The 19,723-nt window shown below is 41.8% G+C and overlaps 1 protein-coding gene across 2 annotated transcripts in view; it reads left to right on the top strand.

Annotated features, from left to right (window-relative positions):
* Positions 1 to 19,723, top strand: part of DMXL2 (Dmx like 2) — a 199,409-nt gene that overhangs the window by 86,224 nt on the left and 93,462 nt on the right. For both annotated transcript variants that reach the window (XM_029575476.1, XM_029575477.1), the window contains exons 10-14: positions 474 to 680; positions 3,823 to 4,091; positions 4,789 to 5,491; positions 6,783 to 6,904; positions 15,258 to 15,347. In XM_029575476.1, the coding sequence (XP_029431336.1) occupies positions 474 to 680; positions 3,823 to 4,091; positions 4,789 to 5,491; positions 6,783 to 6,904; positions 15,258 to 15,347 (1,391 nt within the window). The remainder of the gene's footprint in view (positions 1 to 473; positions 681 to 3,822; positions 4,092 to 4,788; positions 5,492 to 6,782; positions 6,905 to 15,257; positions 15,348 to 19,723) is intronic.

Genomic DNA, 19,723 nt, shown 5'->3' with positions numbered 1-19,723 from the left:
TGTATTCACAAGAGTAGTACATTATTGCCTGGATTTCGTCCGATCTGTACAGCTTCTAACTATTATTTCTGTTAAGAAAAAGGATCAAAATGTAACCACGGCCAGTTAACACATGGGTAAAATTATTTTGCATCACTTGGAGGACAATTTGCAAAGCTGTTTACCCAGCTAAATGAGCCCCATCTAAAAATGACCTCAGTCAATGTAAAAGTGCACACGGGGTTCCATAGGGGTGGGAGTGGTGCCACATTTTGGGCCAGATCAGAAAATGCACATAGTTTTGCATTTTGAAATCTACAACACAATATTATCCATAGAAATTTTACCCGTGCAAGGAGCAGGCACAAAAATCTGCAGGTACTTCATATCTGTGGTGGTTTCCAAAGGGAAAATGCATGCATGCATGCCTTCCTTTGGCAATGTAGGTGCGTAAGTGCAATCTGTGATCTGAAAATCTTTGTGTGTCTACACAGATATCCCACCGGTCATGGCTGGAGCTGCTTTTAATTTAGATGAAGGATGTGGGGGCTTTTTGGTTCATTGGCTGAACAATAAGGAATTGCATTTTACATCATCGGTGGAGAGATTTATGCAGCATCTGCGCGCAGTTGCTGAAGACCAGATTGAGCCCGGTGAGGAGGAAGAGGAAGAGGAAGGCTTGCATATGAGAGTAAATAACGGTGGGTGTAGGTGCTAGAATTTATTTCTAGCTCTCTTCAGAGCTACACATTTTTGTAGTTTACGTTATGCAGGAAGGGTAATGGCTTGGAAACAGATAAATCACCATTGGGGAAAAGTGGAATTTTATTTCTGACTGGGCAAGCTTGCAGATTTTATTTAACATAAAAGTGTGTATTCTAGCTCTCAGCAGATAGCAATCTAATATAAATAATTAGAAAACTGTGTGCAACATGTTAACAGTGCAAGGCTATACAACCAAAGGGAGGGGAGTACAGTATTGGAGGTGAAATTCTTCTAAGCACAAAGGAACAGCGGGATCTGGAGGTGACTGGATCTGATGATCTTAAGGTGGGCAACAGGTGGATAAGGTGATGACAAAAGCCAGAAAAATGCTTGCTGCATAGGGTGAGGAATGGTCAGCAGAAAAAGGGAGGTGATATTGCCCCTGTGTAAGTCCCTGGAAAGACCTAATTTGGAATACTGTGCACAATTCTGGAGACCGCACCTTCAAAAGGATATAAACCGGTTGGAGTGTGTCCAGAGGAGGTTACCAAAATGGTCCGTGATCTTTGTTCTTAAGCATATGGGGAGAGACTTAAAAATCTAAACATGTAGGCTCTAGAGGAGACACTTAAATATCTCAAAGGTTTCCATGCAGAGGAGGCGAGCCTTTTTCAATGGAAAAGAGGCTCTAGAACAAGGTCATGGGATGAAGGTAAAAGGAGGTAGACTCAGGAGTAATCTTAGGAAATATTTCCTTACAGAGAAAGTAGTGGATGTATGGAACAGCCTTCCATTGGACGTGGTGGAGATAGAAATGGCATCTGAATTCAAGAAAGCATGGCATAAATACAGGGGATCTCTACGGGAGATCTACCTCATGTTAATATATTCTAACTTTTGTTAAAGTATTTATCGCAGAAATATGTTATCCCATAAATATGCTTCCACTTGAGTTTGCTCATCCCTTAAATGATGCTACCTCATTAATTTGTACTGTATAAATATGCACTTTTCCCTCCTACCCCTTAATTTTAGCATCCCTATAGCTATCAGCCAGATATGCTATATGTTATTAGTTTAAGTTGTATTTTCATGATATATGCTATTTCATATGTAACAAGGTTCGGCCTTCTACACCTTTCCTTCGCTTTCCTTTATCCCAGTTCTCATGACCCCTGTTTTATGTAATTTTAACTTTCTTTCTAATATTGTAACGCCCCTGTTCGATGTGAACCGATATGATATGTTTACATGAATGTCGGTATAGAAAATACTTAAATAAATAAGAATTACTACATGAATTGGATGGATGGGCAGACTAGATGGGCTACATGGTCTTTTTCTGCCATCATATTTTTGTTGCTAACACAAAACCTTGGAGAGTAAACTTCTTGAACCCACTATGGGCTACAATGAACACCACCCAGCACAAGAAACCTCAGAGTTCCTACGCCCCTTAGGCTTGCTGAAAAAGATGCACATTTTACATATTCCCCCAGCTGAGACAAAAGTCGAATATTTTTTTAAATATGGTGTAGCAAATGAAATGCATTGTATGTCACCCAGTAGTGGCCATCGGCTCTGTGCATACTGGGACATATGCAGAATTTTCCAAGGCTCTTCCAGGCAAATGAATCATCTCTGCTGTAATTCATTGTACTGAAGGTAAATGCTGCTTATTTTGAACTAGCTAGCTAGTATCGAAATTGCTCAGATGTTTCAGAATTGACGAAAATGATACAGTAATAGCAGCACAGACAGAGCACCATTGTCAGGATTTTGTATATGTGTTGACTTAATATCTTTTCTCTACATAAGATGAAATGCGAGGCTTGCGGGTTTTTAATGTTCCTTAGCTGAAGTCATTCAGGCATGGATAGCGTTTCCTCCACCTTATTCATATGTGGTGTATTTAACATATAAAAATAAGCCTATTCTTTTCCCCTCCATCGCCACCATCCAACCAAGTTGAAATTTTTCATATGATGAAAAAAATTGTGTTTTATGGATCATGCATCTGATTTGATTATTAGTGCATATCCAAGCTATAGAAAAAGAGGAAATGAAAACCAATTTTTATTAATATATATACCAGCGCTCACCTATAAATAGCTGCAGGTTCCCACATATGACTGCAGGTGCCCACGAGGAAACCCGTAGCCTCTGCATTACTTTAAGAGGCACCCGCTGCAAATTTCTCACTGTCCTCCACTTAGCACTTCCCAAACCTTCCCTGGTGACCCCACGGCCAGTCGGGTTTTCATGAATATGCAGGAGATTAATTTTGTATACATTGGAGACCCCAGTGTATGCAAATGGCTGTGGAATCACCAGGAGAGGTTTGGGAAGCCCTCCTGTTGGTGGTAATTTTCTAAAGAAAAAAAAAAGATTAGGTCCTGGTTCAGGTCCTCTGGCAGCTTATGCCTTCCACTTTTTTTTTTTTTTTTGCAAAAGGAAGCAAATTCAGACAGCTTGCAGGCTGATGACCTGACAGGAAATCATCATTGTCTGCTGTATGTAGCTTTTTATACATTGCATTTGTACTTTTGTCTCCTATATTCTGCATATATCTTGGCATGGGTTACTGGGTTGGACAGCTCTGCCCTCGAGAGCCCTAATCACTTAGATTTTTAGAAAGAACCCCTATGAACATGCATGCAATAGATATGCATGCACACTGTCTCATGCACATTCATTAGGGTTATCCTGAAAACCTGATTGGGTAGCAGCCCTCAAGGACTGGAGTTGCCCACCCTCGTCTGGTGTAATGTAAGCTTTCTTTTTTTTCATGTTTTTAGTTAGAAAATGTGAAGTGCTTCTCTGTGGCATTTTTTTCCCCCCAATTGACAAAAGACAATCATAATAAAAATGTTATAATCAACTGGGCAAAAGACCAATTTTCCCAGAACTGGAAAAGGAGATTATTTTTAGCTCTTCTTTTTCAAAATAAAAATAAAAAAGCATCAGTATATATACCAGCGCATTACTTTTAAGAGGCACCCACTGCAAAGACAAAAGCAATATATGGTAAAAAAAAAATAAATTTATTTTTATATATATATTTTTTTTTATTTTTTTTTCCATATATTGCTTTTGTCTTTATACGTTAATCCTTATAATAATTATTTATACTTTTAGAAGAAGTATTGCTGGAGAGAGAAGGCGTAACTGACTCGCCAGACCACGACGAGGCCGAAAGAGACGGAAGCACCAAAGCATCGACACCTGATGGAGCCGCTATGCCCCTCCCTTCAGTTTTGTTAGATCGGAAAATTGAGAAGCTGCTCACTGAGTGGAACAGGAACCCAGACATGCTTTTCACCATCCACCCTGTTGATGGGACCTTTTTGGTGTGGCACGTGAAATATCTGGATGAGTACAATCCAGGCATCTTTCGTCAAGTTCAGGTGCGTTTCCCCTGGACCATAGCTGCTGTACTTTATTATGTGACTTTTCAGTATGTAATTGAAACTTGCAGGCCTGTAATGGACAAAGCATCATTTTAAAGATTCTGTGTTCTCTGTGTTTTCTCTATTCTGTGAAAGTCAGTGGTGTGTTGTACAATTTGCGATAGGATTAAATATCTTTTGGGTCGGGATTAATATTTCCTATGCCATCCCAAATATATATTTATTTATTTTTTGCAATTGGCCTAATGGCTTCATACATGTAACCTATTGTCATTACTTGGCAATGTTGCCGAATTGAGGCCTCTAATGTGCCACAGGAACTATCCATTTGCAGATTGATGATCATCAAATCTCCTTCAGACCCTCATCAGGATTTTTTTGCTCTGTGGATCACTCACATTTAAGACCCAATAGAAGATCTGAGGCCAACTCGGCATGTGCAGTATATGTAACTCAGCCTAAAATCCCATATGCATTAAGCTTTTTATTTGACAGATTAAGTATGCCTGCATACCTGTAATGGTCCAGTGTACTCCCCAGTCCAGCATTTCAGCAGATCCATGATATTTAGTTAGTTATAATAAAAGCGCTGCCTACTGTTTCTAAGCTATGACTAGGTAAGTCCATTAATAATAATTCACAGTTTTGGTAAAGTAATTAACCTTTTTTATTATTTTTTTTTCTTTTGCTAAAGGTCTCCTTTTCCTCTCGAATTCCTGTTGCTTTCCCTTCTGGTGATGCGAGTTCCCTCAGTAAACACATCTTGATGTACGCTTGCACTGTCTCTGCGATGGCCCCCAGTGTTACTGTGCTGGAGCAGGAGAAGCCGTCCATGCACCTTTCAGCCAGTACTCCAAAGATCCAGGTTCAGAGCTCTGACGGGGACCTTTCCCAAGTGAACCTTATGACATCTACAGTGATGATGATATCTAAACACATTGATGGCTCTCTGAATCAGTGGGCGGTTACTTTTGCAGACAAATCTGCTTTCACTACTGTTCTTACTGTGTCTCACAAATTTAGGTACTGTGGGCACAGGTTTCATCTTAATGATTTGGCATGCCATTCTGTGTTGCCCTTGTTGTTGACGTCCTCTCATCATAATGCACTATTGACCCCAGAAGCGGACTCTCCCTGGGATTCAGACAAATACAGTAGAGTGGACCCAGTAAATCATGTAAAAGGCTCTACAAGGCAGCATCTTAAAAATGCAGCAACTCGAACATTTCATGACCCAAATGCCATCTATAGTGAGCTTATCCTCTGGCGTGTAGACCCAATTGGACCCTTGTCATACACAGGAGGGGTGTCTGAATTAGCTCGAATTAACTCGCTTCATACGTCGGCTTTTTCTAATGTGGCCTGGCTTCCTACTCTCATTCCCAGCTACTGTCTAGGTGAGTACTTTTGATCTCTATCGAATTTAAGTTCACAGATAATGGATTTGCTCATTGCTTGCTGTAGGAGAAAGGTTTCATTTTTTGGTCTTTAGTGCACCGCTGCTGCCTCGAGGACCCAGCCAGGCCTGGAAGCATGCTGGTGGGCTGGGTTCCTGAGTCTACGGGAATGGCAATGATAGGGCCATTGCAGGTGCCACTGAGAAGCTCTGTCTGGCCTGCGGTTCCCGTATTTTAGTCCCAAGTTCACTCCTGGGCTTGAGTGGGGACCCCGTTGTTCATGTCCGCTGGTTGCATTTCTCGGAGCTCTTACTTTTGTGCCTTGTTGAAAGGCTGCAGATTTCCATGTACTCTTCAGATGGCTGTAGTCAGTCCGTGGGTAGATCCTCACACAGAACTAGTTGCAGCTGGGCATCCACAGGAATCAGAAACTTCTTTTTTTTATTTTTGGACAGTTGAGCTGTAACAGAAGGCTGGAACGTTGCAGCCTTGAGAAGCAAGACTGAGGCACACGCCCGTTAGCATTAGAGACATTTTCTCATAGGAAAAAAAAAAGCAAATATGCCAGCAATCCTCAGCCTTCCTTTAGAAATACTGCGTGTTAGTGGCTTCATTTAAAGTTGATAGGATCGTTGTAGGTTGAGGGAGAACTGCTAGAGCCCTCAGACCGCTGCCGCTGGACTTCACGTTATAAGCTTTCAGTGGTAAAGTGGGGGGAGGGGGGTGTCTCTGAGCACGAGTCATCTTACATTTCAGTACACTGCCAGCAGCTATGTCGCACTGTTTTGCCAAATTATGATTAACTTGTGCACTGTATTAAGGGATATTTTTGAAAAGATTTGAAATGGATAAAGGCGTATAAAAACCCATGTGAAAACAGCATTAGGAAATTTCTCCCCCCGCCCTTTTTGCAAGCATGTTTTCAGCCGTAGGAAAAAGTGAACAGGTTAGGTTGAGGTGTGGAGGAGGGGGGAGAGTACATGCAGGGATTTAATTTTTAAATCCTCGCTTGAACTTTAATGCACACACTTTGCCAGTGTTTCAAAGCAGGTGTGCAAAATTTGTGCACTCAAAAGTACCCTCCTTCCCCCTGCCAGTCTGGATTTTCAAAGAGAGAGTTTCCCTCTGAAAATCAGCTTGCAGTCCCACAGGCATTGATTGCCTTCTAAATGGCCACCCGATTTTTACATTTTATTTTGGTACTGTAGGAACTGAAGAATGTTTGCGTGTCTTAATGGGCATATATCTGACCCGTTTCTAATTGCCTGTTTTTGGGGGGGCTTTTTGTCAGGTACATACTGCAATTCTGCGAGTGCTTGTTTTGTAGCGTCTGACGGCAAAAATCTGAGATTATATCAAGCTGTGGTGGATGCAAGGAAACTACTCGATGAATTGTCGGATCCTGAGTCATCGGTAAGTTCAGAAGCAGCCATCCCAAGTGGCTTTAAAATGAAGAGGGCAAATGTGAAAGCAATTTTGCATTATTAAAAAGCTTTTTTTTTTTTTTAATCCACTTTAATTAGCAGTCCAAGAATTGCCCATCCTCAAAATAGCTAAAGGTCCACTCGGCGTCCCACGAAGCATATGCACTGTTTATCCCATTGCTAGGAGACGTCCCCCCGGGTGTGCAGGTTTAGGTCTGGGAGGAGAAATGTGCATAGAGATGGCATTTTCAAATCCTCACACACAACTCCTCCACAGGTAAAATGTGCATACAAACTGTGTAGCAAGGTGGGCTATTTGTGGATTGCTCCCTGGATGTAGAGTAGCTGTTTATGGCAGTTCTGTTTTATTCTTTAAAATGCATTTGATTTGATTTATATTCCACTTTTCAGCACTTTAAAGTGGATTACATTCAGGTACTGCAGGTATTTCCCTATCCCCAGAGGGCTCACAATCAAAGGGCCTCATTTAATAAGTATTTTTCCCATAGACCCTTAGTAAATCAGGCCCTAAGTTTGTCCCTGATGGAGGGCGATGTGACTTGCCCAAGGTCATAAGGAGTGGCAATGTCATTTGAACCTTGGTTTTCCCTGCTTCATAGCCCGCTCTTCTAACCACTAGGCCACTCCACTTGAACAGAGACCATCCCCGTAGTTATCGAACTTCATGGCAGGGAAATTTGTGTGTGTGACATAACCAGAATACCTCTTAAAATGCTGATGGCCAAACAAAAAAAACCCAATGAAACTAAATGATTTCTAGTCGCTGCCCTGTTTTAGGATGCAATGCTCGTGCTTATGGAAATGCTGCTTCCTTGTTGGCCAAGGACCTTTTATGTGCCATGATGGTGAAGAACCCGATGATGGTGAATGCGGGATTTAGCTGCATGTTCTGAAAGCCATTTTCAAAGGAATTTCTGTAGGCAAAATGGGCTTGTACATGCAGAAATGGTGTCTTGCTGAATTGCCTGCCCTATATATGGGTAAACTTGCAGGTGTGCTTAGTTGTTTACATGCAAGTTTACCCAGACTGAGCAGAGGAATTCCTGGAGAGGGGGAAAAGGGGAGAAGTTAGGGAGGGGTTTGGACTTAACATGCATACTTTCATGTTTCCAAAAAAAAAAAAATGTGCTGCAAATTTCCTGGAAAGTTTTCCATGCAGGTGTAGTTGCATGCAGGCGAATTTGGTGGGATTGTTTTCAAAGTGGATTTACACCAATTTTCCCAGCAGACTTAATTGCTTAACGGGCACCTATATTTGATGCCTAATTTAGGTGGGTGTGACACGTTCCTTTCAGTTACTGAGCTGAAAGAAAAGGAAATTGTTGTCTGTATTCTCGGTGCTCGGTTTCAGTAGCAATACTTGAGTTCTTCATTCTCCGTGGAGAGCCTTCCCTAGCAGTGGCTGAAGTGTGCAACTTGGGCACAACGGTAAGGATTGTCCTGAACCAAGGTGGTGGAAATGCACCTCTCTTACCGGCCAGCTTTGGCAGTACACGCTGGCCATTTCCTTGTGCAAAAGAGACATTCACTGCTATAGTTTTGGCAGGGCAGCAGGAAGATCATTTTACCCAATTCCTTATATTCAGATGACTAGAAAAAAGTGCGGAAGCACATGATAATGCCGCGCTTTCAACTTCAAGTCTGAGGTGTGTAGGGAGGCAGCAGGCGAAATGCTGAACTGCTGTCTTCCCCCCCCCCCCACCATAAAGAATGTATGTTAAAATGGTTTCTAACTGATTTCTGTCCGCAGGGGTCGATCTGTCAGACTAATTAACATTTAGGCAGAAAACGATATACATTGTGTTGGAGGTGGAACTCATTAGCACTGAGGAGAGGACAGTTTCAAAAGTTAATTTGATTATATTCTTTGTAAGACTCATTTAAATTATCTTCTCCATTCGAAAATTGTAAACAGTTGTGATGGCAAAACCGAATGACGGTAGATAAAACTCGATAAATAAATAACCAGGCCAGTTTTAAACTGCAACCCAGCCAACTAGGTTGCAGCTGAAATTTTGCTGCTTAATGAGTATTTGCCTCTTATAGAATAACGAATAGCAGATTCTTAATCAAGATAAATTAGCCTTGTGAATGATAAAAGTTTGGTCTTTCTTAGCCTCTGCTTCCTGATTAGAAATCACTGGTGAGAAGATGAGGCATCTAGGGGCAGTTTTAAAGCCCTGCAGGGAGCTTCCATGCAGAGATTCCCTTAGAAAATTGGGGGCTGGCTGGGCCCCTGGGTACCCCTGGCACCCTGCTGCCGCTTTACAGCCAGTGCAGAGTGCCCACAGGGGTTTCGGGCTGAAATCCCCACAGGTTCTTCCCCTGCCCATTTTATGCTGTGATAGGAAGTGCAAGTGCTGTTTGGCAGTGCCTGTGTTTTTTGGTTGCTGACTTGGGGGGGGGGGGGGGGGGAGGAGCTTTACCCGGGTGATTGCTTAGCTACCTGGGCAAATTCCTTTAAAATTATATCCATAGAATCATGACAATAAATTTGCAATCTGTTTCTACCCATCAGCCTGGCAGAAATCTACATTTCATGAGGAGATATATTTAGGGTTGTTTGTTTTTGGGTTTTTTTTTTACAAATTCTAAATTTAGTTGTTTTCCAGCTGATCAGGGGTTCTGTGAGATAAACAAAAAAAAAAAATAGAAGCAGAATTAGATGCAATTGTGGCTGTTGAATTTTGCTGAAGCAATTTTTAAAAATGTCATCTGAACTTGTTTGGTTTTTTTGTTGAACAGGCATTGGTTTCTTTTAGGATGGCAGTAAAGCCCTCTGGATCAGGAATATGGGAAGGGCTGGTGACCTTGGGAACTTTGCATGTTATTTAAGGGCACCTTTGCTTCTTGTACTAACTGAGCAGCATACACACAACTACTGCAGTCTCCGTAGGTGGCACTTCCAATTGTGTATAGCATCGGAAGCTGTGCAATTATTTATAACATTTTGAGAATGTCGTGTGTCATGCAGCATTGTCTCTAAAGAGACGAGACATCTGTCGCTCCTGTTCTGTACAGATGAATTCACCAGAATTTGATAGTAAAAACTGGAATCTCTTAGAATTCTTTGACAGTGTAAATAAGCTTGCGGGAAGCGTGAGCCGATCAATATAGTGTATCTGGATTTTCAGAAGGAGTGCGATAAAATTCCACATGAAACCTGCCTAAGGAAAATTGTGGGTTAGATGGCCTTGTCACATTGTGGATAGGTGACTTCTTAAAGGATAAGAAGCAAAGAATGGAACTCAATGGTCTGCATTATAGTGGAGAGAGTTAAATCGTGGACTGGCTATAGAGTGGAAAGGGTTGAGCCTAGAGGTGGAGGGAAGAGATACTGGCAGGTGGAGGAGTTGGGCCTGAGAGGGCAAAGTGGCCAGGGGAGTAGGGAGAGCAAATGGAAGGGACACGCTTACAGGGAAATTCTGCTAAAAAATATTTAAAATTCTGCATCTTTAAGTAATAACTTTTTTCTGTATTAATTTAAAATGTAATTACTTAGACTATCTATTCAGGAGGACGTCAAAAAAAGTCATACTTATAAATGTAACTCTTTATAGGAATCCCAATGTCACAAAACACTCTTATTTTTCACAAACGACCTTCATACCGCTCTACAGTATTCTTGAACATTACTGCCCGTTTGTTATACTGCTTAGAGAGCCATCTTTAATCATTGGTCGTATAATGTATTTTATCCCTTTTTTTTCCCTTTTTTATCTTTTTCAAAATTATGGTAAAATTAAATTTTATCGCTTTTAGTTCTTTCTCGAGATATCAAGTTATGGGTACTTCCTTTAAACAGTAGAGCCCTGTTTTGCTCGGGTAGGGAGAAGCAGCATCAATGAAGATGGTTAAACAAGCTGATTTTCAAAGGAAAGTCCTTGTGGAGTTTTCCTTTGAAAATCCCGTCGGCAAGTGAAACACATGTACTTCACACCTGCACTGAAGCAGACAAAGTACTTGCTGGAAATTAGGAATGCAGATTTGAATATGCAATCTCCACATCTAATTTCCATTCCCTGACGTATCCATAGCTCTACCGTTCCCATTTTCTCACCTGAATCTCTTATTTTCTACATGCCTATACAGTTTTGTATATAACCTATGTATATTTCAAGAATATAACCTATGTCAATTTGCCAATGTATATAGATGTCAATAATATAACCTATGTATACGTCAATAATCTCTCGACCCCTGTACATATTACTCCTTTTGTACCTGTACATATTACTCCTTTTTGTAACTGTTTTCACCCACCCACCCTCCCCCCCCGCCCACTCCCCTGTCTCGACCACCCCTACCCCTCTTTCCACAAGTTTGCTAGTTTTGCTCTGTTTCTGAGCTATGTTTTAAACACTGTTCCTTGTAAAGGCTCTGCCTACATATCTTTGTTTGTAAGTTATCTGTAAACCGGCACGATGTGCAAACGGTTGCCGGTATATAAAATTAAATAAATAAATAAATAAAATAAAATCCCTGCCCCTTCTGATTATTGCCCCCTAACGGGCTAATTTTAAAAGCCCTACGCATGCTTATCCCGGGAGAAAGTGCATGGCCGGGCCGCGGCCATATCTCCTGGTAAGCACGGAAGAACCACTAAAAAAAAAAAAAAAAAAAATGGGGGTCTGAGGCCAGCCAGGACAGCACCATTAAGCACTATCCGCTGAAGCATGCATCAGCAGCCGGTCAGCAAGCGCAACTTACTGCTGCTCCTTAGAGCAGGTAAGATGAAAAAGAAAAAAAAAAGAGTAGTTGGGTAGGCTTTTAGGGGTCAGGGAGAATAGGGAAAAGGGAGGCAGGTGAGCTAGGGGATTAGGAAGTTCCCTCCCAGTCCACTCCTCTGTCAATAATTGAAGCCTACAAAACTGGTTTCCAAGTTCAATCTCAGGGCAATTGTCAAATGGGTTTGGTTGCATTAAAATGGATTAAGGTGCCTAGATGGGGCTGTCTGAAGAGTACGACCCCCACCCTCCGTGCAGGTAAAAAAAAAAAAAAAAAAGTTTTCCGTGCCAGAAAGGAGCAGAGTTAGGGTTTCATTTTTAAATTTCTGCACTGGCCTATCGAAGTATAAAGTCTGCTGGTACATAAGTCTGCCAGCCCTCACTTTCAAAAGGGAACTCTGTGAGGGATGCAAAGTATCCACAGTGCTATCCTCTCCCGTGCTGCTATCATAAGTGGCCCTCTTTCATTATTATCATTGTTTTGAGCTGAAATTTGTTTTCCGTTTTGCTGCCTTGCACAGCCAGTGGTGCCAATTTAGATGGACAATGCAGATCTCACTGCTACCTGCATCTGCAGTAGAAAGTCATTTTCAGGAAGATGCTATAAATGGACTTATGAATATCCTTTAGGAAGTTGTGCATATTTATTGACCTATTTGATCATTATAGGTGGGGCCAGCTAGATCTAAATTAAAAAAAAAAAAAAAAGTACATTTGGCACATGATTTTCTAGAAATACCAGTAGTTTGCATTTCTTTCGTGAAATGTTTAGCGGATATTTTTAATTAAAACAGACATCGCCAATATTTTTTTCCTTCTATACTGAACTCTAGTGCGATATTTGTAAGCAGTGTAGAATTTTGTATTATGTAGTTCTGAGTATCTTTCACTGACCAGCCCAGTTACTATCAGTTCCAGCGCTATCCAGTGGGAGGTGCTGTTCCCTGTGAGTTGCGCTCTGTTTAGATCCTGTGGGAAAAGATTGCACTGGTCAGCCTGTAAGAGTATCCAAAATATGCATTGGTCAAAAATGTTCTTATTTGTTTGTTACTAAATTTTAATTTTTCATTTGAATGACCTCTACCAAATTAATGTTGTTCACCGTACCTGCATATTTCTGAAAAATGAAAAGGGCAAACCTCAGACTGAATAAGCCACCAAAATCTGATTTCTCTCTTGGCGCTTGATATGCTCATTCTACTGCCATCCCTGGTGAAAAAACCCTTTTATCACTTTACTTGAATATTCTTTTCAAATACTTAAAAGCATAGTCCAGAATCCCACAGAGGTGACAGCATTTTTGACCAATGTATATTTTGGATGTCCAGTGGAATTGAACATGGGATAATTGCTTTTTGAGCGTGGTGATTTATCAGCCTGTAAGAGTACTACTTACAGTATTTAATATAGCGGGAGTCTATACCGAGGCCCTAGGCGGTTTGTATAGAAATTAATGCACTTAAATTAATGCACCTCGCCATCAACATATCCAACACAGCAGCTGTACCTCTTCTCCTTGTATAAAATTTAGTCTCTGCTAAACTATCTTTATTTCCTCTGATCCCAGTTCAATAGTCCTTGTTAATTGTAACTGCTTTCTTCGACACGTTATTTCTGTTTTTGATGTATTTATTGCACCCCTGTTTATTTGTAAACCAGCATGATGTGATCATTTCATGAATGCCGGTATATAAAAACCTTAAATAAATAAATATACAATAATATACTGCAAACTGCACAGCAGAGACAAATCAAATCAAGTCAAATAGTCAGACCGCATTCACAGATATGCCTGTCCAAACAAAAAAGTTTTCAGCTTAGATTTAAAAGATTTTCCACGCTCCATCTGTCGTAAATCCGTGGGGAGCGAGGTCCACAGAGTTGGGGGCTGCTGCCGAGAACGTACCGAGGAAGCACCTGCTGTAGCAGGACCGACAGGCCTGATTGTTGGGTGATCACCGGTACTGCATGAAGTAACATGTAAGAGAAACATCTCCTTTCTCAAGACTGGAAATTTCTGGGAGCGCAGAAAGGATACTGGCTGGGGGGGGGAGCTTGCGCTCCTGCCAGTACTTTGTACCCAGAGGACTGCAAACTCGTTTTTAAAGGGAAACTCCCCCTGCAGCAGCTTTAAAAGTCTACACTGTTCTAAGACAGTGCAGAGATTTGAAAATGAAATCTCTTCACCTTCTTTTCCACCCCTGACATTTTCTCTTTTTTTTTTTTATTCACACGGTGCACTGAACAGAGCATGTACGTTCAAAAGTGTCCTTTCTACAGAGAAACACCTGTTAGCCCGCAGAAATCCATTAGATTACCCTTTAGTGCATATTACATGAAATTCCATCTAATGCATTGTATCTCAGGACATTTTTGCCTGTGTTCAACTCTATTTGGACGCACAGTTCATTGTACAAAAGTGCATTTGTAAAATCCTGTGTCGTCGAGGTTCGTATTGTGGTGGGTAGCTGGGATTCTGTTTTGAAAGGCAGTTTCCTATAGGCATAGAATAGAAGGGACCCTCTAGAGAGCAGAGCAGTGCTGCCGGCTGACTCCCCTCTCTTATGCCGCACTCTCTCATTAAGAATGCGCCACCCTCTGCAGCAGCAGCGTCCCACCTACACCTTCACTGCAGCGGAGTTTGTGCTGCCAGGGTGGGAGGGGAGGGGGGTGGGTAAGGCAGGCTTTGTGCAGGCGTGCGTGCTAAAAAGAATGACAAAGCAGCAGGCAGAGCTTCTGCATCTGGGGAAATGGACAAGATTCAGATGTCATAAATAAATTCAGCCTCCTGCTTTATAAATATTAGAAATAAAAAAAAAAGATCGCAGGCTAATAAATATTCTTAATTTTTCATTATGATGATAAGCCTGAGGGTCAGTCACACACATGGAAAAAAACTCTATTCAAATATCAGAGAAAACCGTTCATTAGAATCAAGGCCCCATTTTGATTATTTCATATGAATACACCCATTAACACATGTGCTTGATCTAGAGACGTGCATGTTCCAAAAACAAAAGGAGAGAGAAAAATCTTCCCTTATTGTTGAAAAGGTTTCCACACGTGACACGGTCCCGTGGTTTGCAGATCTGCCTCAGGAGTGCTGCGATGCAGAGTCCTTAAACAAGGCCACTCTTTCAGAGCTTCTCTTGAATCCTTTCAAAGAGAAAATGCACTTCTCTAGATAAAGCACGTGCGTTTATGGGCCTGTCGATGTGACATAATCAAACTTTGGATCGTGTCGTTGGGGCTATGATTATAATGGACTGCTTTCTCTGATATTTTAACCAAGTCCTTCATGCCTGTTGTGATGAAAAATTTGTATTAGCCTGTGATCCCTTTTGGGTTTTTTGGATTATATTTTGACTGGTTTTGGATTATTTGTTTGTATGTGCTGTAAATATTGTCAGCAGAATCCCTTGATGGGGCACACAGTAACACGCAGAACCATGCCTGACAACATTTGGAACATTAACGGTATGAAATCACTTCATGCTTTGAAAGGGAGGCAAAGGTAATAAGCAGTTGTATTTCCAGTGGAGGAACACAGGACTAGATTTATTGCTTATTTGGGTTGTTTTTTTTTCCCCTTAGAAACTTATTGGAGAAGTGTTTAACATTGTGAGCCAGCAATCAACAGCTCGGCCCGGCTGCATAATTGAACTCGATGTTATAACCAGCCAAGTAAGTAAGCAACTGGTTTAGCAGTAGCTTTAGAAATTGTAAGGCTGCTCAGAGCTGGAAATTGTGGTTTTATAGTTATTCTATTTTAGGGTGCTATATAAATTGCTCTTTATGTAAGTGTGTACGTGTTCATGTACATTTTTGAAGCAGTGGTACTGTGTGCTTAGTGTAGAATTTAAATTTAAGAGAGCAGTATTTATTTTTCAGAGACGTTTACCTAAGTAAAGCAGTGTTTACACAGGTTAAAAGGCCTGAATGAGCATTGCCACTTCCAGAGGTGGCTGAGAATACACTCTGCTTACGTTAACCTGCATACCTGAAGCCCGCATGAAGAAGAGGTGTTCCTGGAAATGCACGGAGGTCGGGGAAGGAAAATCACACACACGCACGTTTAATTTTCAAATTACATATTTTGTATTATACCCCCCCTGCCCCCGTTTGCCCGCACAGATAGCAGGGACAAAGTACTTTGCTTATTTTAGTGCATGCACGTTGCACCTGCACTCGAGTGCCCCCAAAAGAAAGAAAAATGTGCACATGGGGGAAAAAAAAGTTCTCCTGCTCATTTTCAGAAACTGTCCTAGCGAAGGGGGGAAAAGATCAAGCAAACAACTTTTACTAACGTCTTTTTCTAGAATTCTAAAATATGGTAGGCAGCAGGGCCCATGGCATTTGTCCGTCCCTCTTGGGGCCTGGTTCATTAAGGCTTCTCTCCCCCCCTCCCCCCACTCTGTCTGTGGGGAAGAGGCCTGGATGAATTATCCCTTAGCCCATGGTCACCAGGTGGTTGCTTTTTAGGCAGCATCTAGTCATGGTGGCTAGGGAGACAGGAAGAGGGATCGAAAAACGTTGCGGCCCGTAGGCCAGATTTTTTTTCAAGGATCCTAGTAGAGGTGGGCTGTGTGGTTTTCTTGTGTAAACAGAGTGAAGGGGATGGTGCGATCCATCTCTCCCAGAGGCATGGTAACTTTAACATGCTCCAGATTTGGGGGAGGAGACCTGGGGCAAGTGAGGTCTACTATGGACCTACATGGTATGCTGCTGAAAATGGCTAAACTCTGATGAGCAGTGGCAATGTTCTTTAAAAATAAATAAATACATAAATTGACCAAATACCTTATTAAAAAAAAACAACTCAGACTCCCATCTTGAAAACCCAAACCTCAACAAGTTGAGCAGGATCCTGCGATGGGGCCCAGGTACCCACTAGCCCCCGGGCCTGGTTGGTACTATTTTGAAAAATGGCGTCGCTTCAGGCCCCATCGTAGGAACCTGTTCAACTTGTTGAGGTTTGGGGGGTGCCACTGGACACCAATGACTTTTTTGTTCATTTGGGGGTTGGGGTAGGTATAGGTGGGGGGTCACTATACCCACAATGGTTTTGTTTGAGCAATGGGGTGGGAGGAGGGAGGGGACCATGGCAGCCCTTATGTATTTGGAAAGGGGGTTGGGGTCATTTCATATCATGAACACTGGTGCGGGGGAGGGGGGGTACCATCATCACGCAAGGACTTTGCTTTTATTTTTAACTTTTGGGTGTTGGGGCCGCCAGGAGTTCAGCCTTGACCCCCCCCCCCCCCCCGCTCCACTTTAACTTGTTTGCGTGGGTCTTGGTTAATATTTGCATGGCCCTTTAAATCTAACGTGAGAGCCTCGGGACCTGCATTATATTTACCGTTTCCCAGCGAGGCGGTGGTCATTTATCACAGCTGCCGCAATACATTATTTACATGAAATTGCCTGTTAATGAGTTGCTTTGCAAAAGTCATGCGTGCAGATTGCATGCAAAACAGCTTATTGTAGCAGGGGAGGGGCAGGGCCATGCAAATCATGTATATTGATGCAATAGGGCTATATTGTGTGCGTTATAGCGCTGTCGTGGCAGTTAGCTGAATAACTTACCAGGATAAGTTTGGGTTTGTCTGGGTACGTTCAGCGGATGAGTTGGCTGGATAGCCCACACCTGCATATTGACCTCTTTCTTCTTTGCTGCCTAAGCTCCTTTTTTTGCATTCTTGAATTTTTTTTCTTTTACTATCTCACCCCTCACCTCTTCCTTGTCCTATTGCCCTAGCTCCCCCACTATCTTTCCCACCCTTCCATTTTTTTTCTTCCTTATGCTCTTCTCTCATTCACTTCCCCTCCTCCCATTGCAGCTTACAAGCTACCAATTCTCCCCCCCCCCTCAAAAAATGTGAAAAGAGAATTTGGTAATTTTCATTGTAGATACTAAATGCAGGAAATAAAACTAACCAGAATAGAGATGTGGAATTTGTTAGTAATGTGTGTCATTTTAACAATACTGTAAAGCATATAAGAACTGGGTCAGACCAAGGGTCCATCAAGCCCAGCATCCTGTTTCCAACAGTGGCCAATCCAGGCCATAAGAACCTGGCAAGTACCCAAAAACTAAGTCTATTCCATGTTACTGTTGCTAGTAATAGCAGTGACTATTTTCTAAGTCAACTTAATTAATAGCAGGTAATGGACTTCTCCTCCAAGAACTTATCCAATCCTTTTTTAAACACCGCTATACTAACTGCACTGACCACATCCTCTGGCAACAAATTCCAGAGTTTAATTGTGCGTTGAGTAAAAAAGAACTTTCTCCGATTAGTTTTAAATGTGCCACATGCTAACTTAATGGAGTGCCTCCTAGTCTTTCTATTATCCGAAAGAGTAAATAACCGATTCACATCTACCCGTTCTAGACCTCTCATGATTTTAAACACCTCTATCATATCCCCCCTCAGCCGTCTCTTCTCCAAGCTGAAAAGTCATAACCTCTTTAGTCTTTCCTTATAGGGGAGCTGTTCCATTCCCCTTATCATTTTGGTCCCCCTTCTCTATCGCAATTATATCTTTTTTGAGATGTAGTGACCAGAATTGTACACAGTATTCAAGGTGCGGTCTCACCATGGAGCGATACAGAGGCATTATGACATTTTCTGTTTTATTCACCATTCCCTTTCTAATAATTCCCAACATTCTGTTTGCTTTTTTGACTGCCGCAGCACACTGTACCGATGATTTCAATGTGTTACCCACTATGACACCTAGATCTCTTTCTTGGGTGGTAGCACCTAATATTTTTCCCTATATGCATCACCTTGCACTTATCCACATTAAATTTCATCTGCCATTTCAATGCCCAATTTTCCAGTCTCACAAGGTCTTCCTGCAATTTATCTCAAAATCCAGAAAATTGAAAAACCACTTTTTAAATGTCTGTTTTCCTCGTTGTGCTGTTCCCTGTTCTTGCCCGTCTTCAACTCCTTTTCCTTGTTCTTTCCATGTTACCTTTCCTTGTGTCTTTCGTTCTTTGTCTTTCTACATCTTTCATTTTAATGCTCTCACCTTCAATCTCCATCTTTCATATCTCTCATGCCTCCATTTCCCCTTCAAATCTGCTCTTAGCCATCCATTCATCTCCTTATAAGTCTCATTCTCCTCCATTTCCCCTTTTTGTAGCCTCTCTTCCTTCCCATCTCTCTTACGTTGCTCCTATTTACCCCTGTTTCCTGCCTTGTACCCTCTTCAAGCCCCTGTCTTCCTCTCTCACACCCTTCTATCTCTCAAGTTCTTCTGTGCTTTCTATCAGCTTTCTTCTCTTCACACTCTGCTTTCCCACCCCCAGACCCCTATGCATTCATTCAGCTTTCCCCGCTACAGACTTTTCTCAGCTTTTCCCCACCAGCCCCCTTCACTGTTTGTTTCTCCATCTCTGACAGCCTTTCTTCTTGACCTGAGCTGCTTCTCCTGTTGTTTGCAGTGCTGGGCGTCTGGGCATCGTACCAGAGCAGGGGCTACTTCTCCTCCGGGGCCAGGGCTGGTTTAGCACCCACGTCCCTCCCCTCATGTTGACCTCTGCATACTTGGCCCCTGGGTGGCCTGGACTGCCAGATTACCATCCCAGTCGCTGTAGTGAAGTGGTGCCTAGGATTTCAGCAGCTCTGCCTTTCATTGCTATTGCCTATCTATTTATTTATTTATTTATTTATTTAAGGATTTATATACCGGAGGTTCCTGTATAATATACATATCACCCCGGTTTACAATGAACAGTAACTATCGCTTCAAGTTAGCGGTTTACAATGAACATAGTTAATCCAAGAAACAGAATAAAATATATATATATAACAGTGCTAACAATTAATAAATGAAAAAAAAATATTTCATGGTAACGCCTGGAAATTTGTTGTAGTTCTTTGTTGACTTGTAGTTCATTTCAATAACCAAGGAAACTAGACCGTTGTAGACCGTTTTGGACCATTTTCTAAGTTCTGCACAAAATCCAGGATCAAACATTTCACATGACAGGATCTGATAGCTGCAGTGGACTGTAGATTCTTTTGGAGTGGAAAGAGATTGTAATA

This window comes from Rhinatrema bivittatum, chromosome 13 (genome assembly GCF_901001135.1).
Source record: "Rhinatrema bivittatum chromosome 13, aRhiBiv1.1, whole genome shotgun sequence".
Taxonomy (NCBI): domain Eukaryota; kingdom Metazoa; phylum Chordata; class Amphibia; order Gymnophiona; family Rhinatrematidae; genus Rhinatrema; species Rhinatrema bivittatum.
This window is presented reverse-complemented; position numbering and strand designations above follow the sequence as displayed.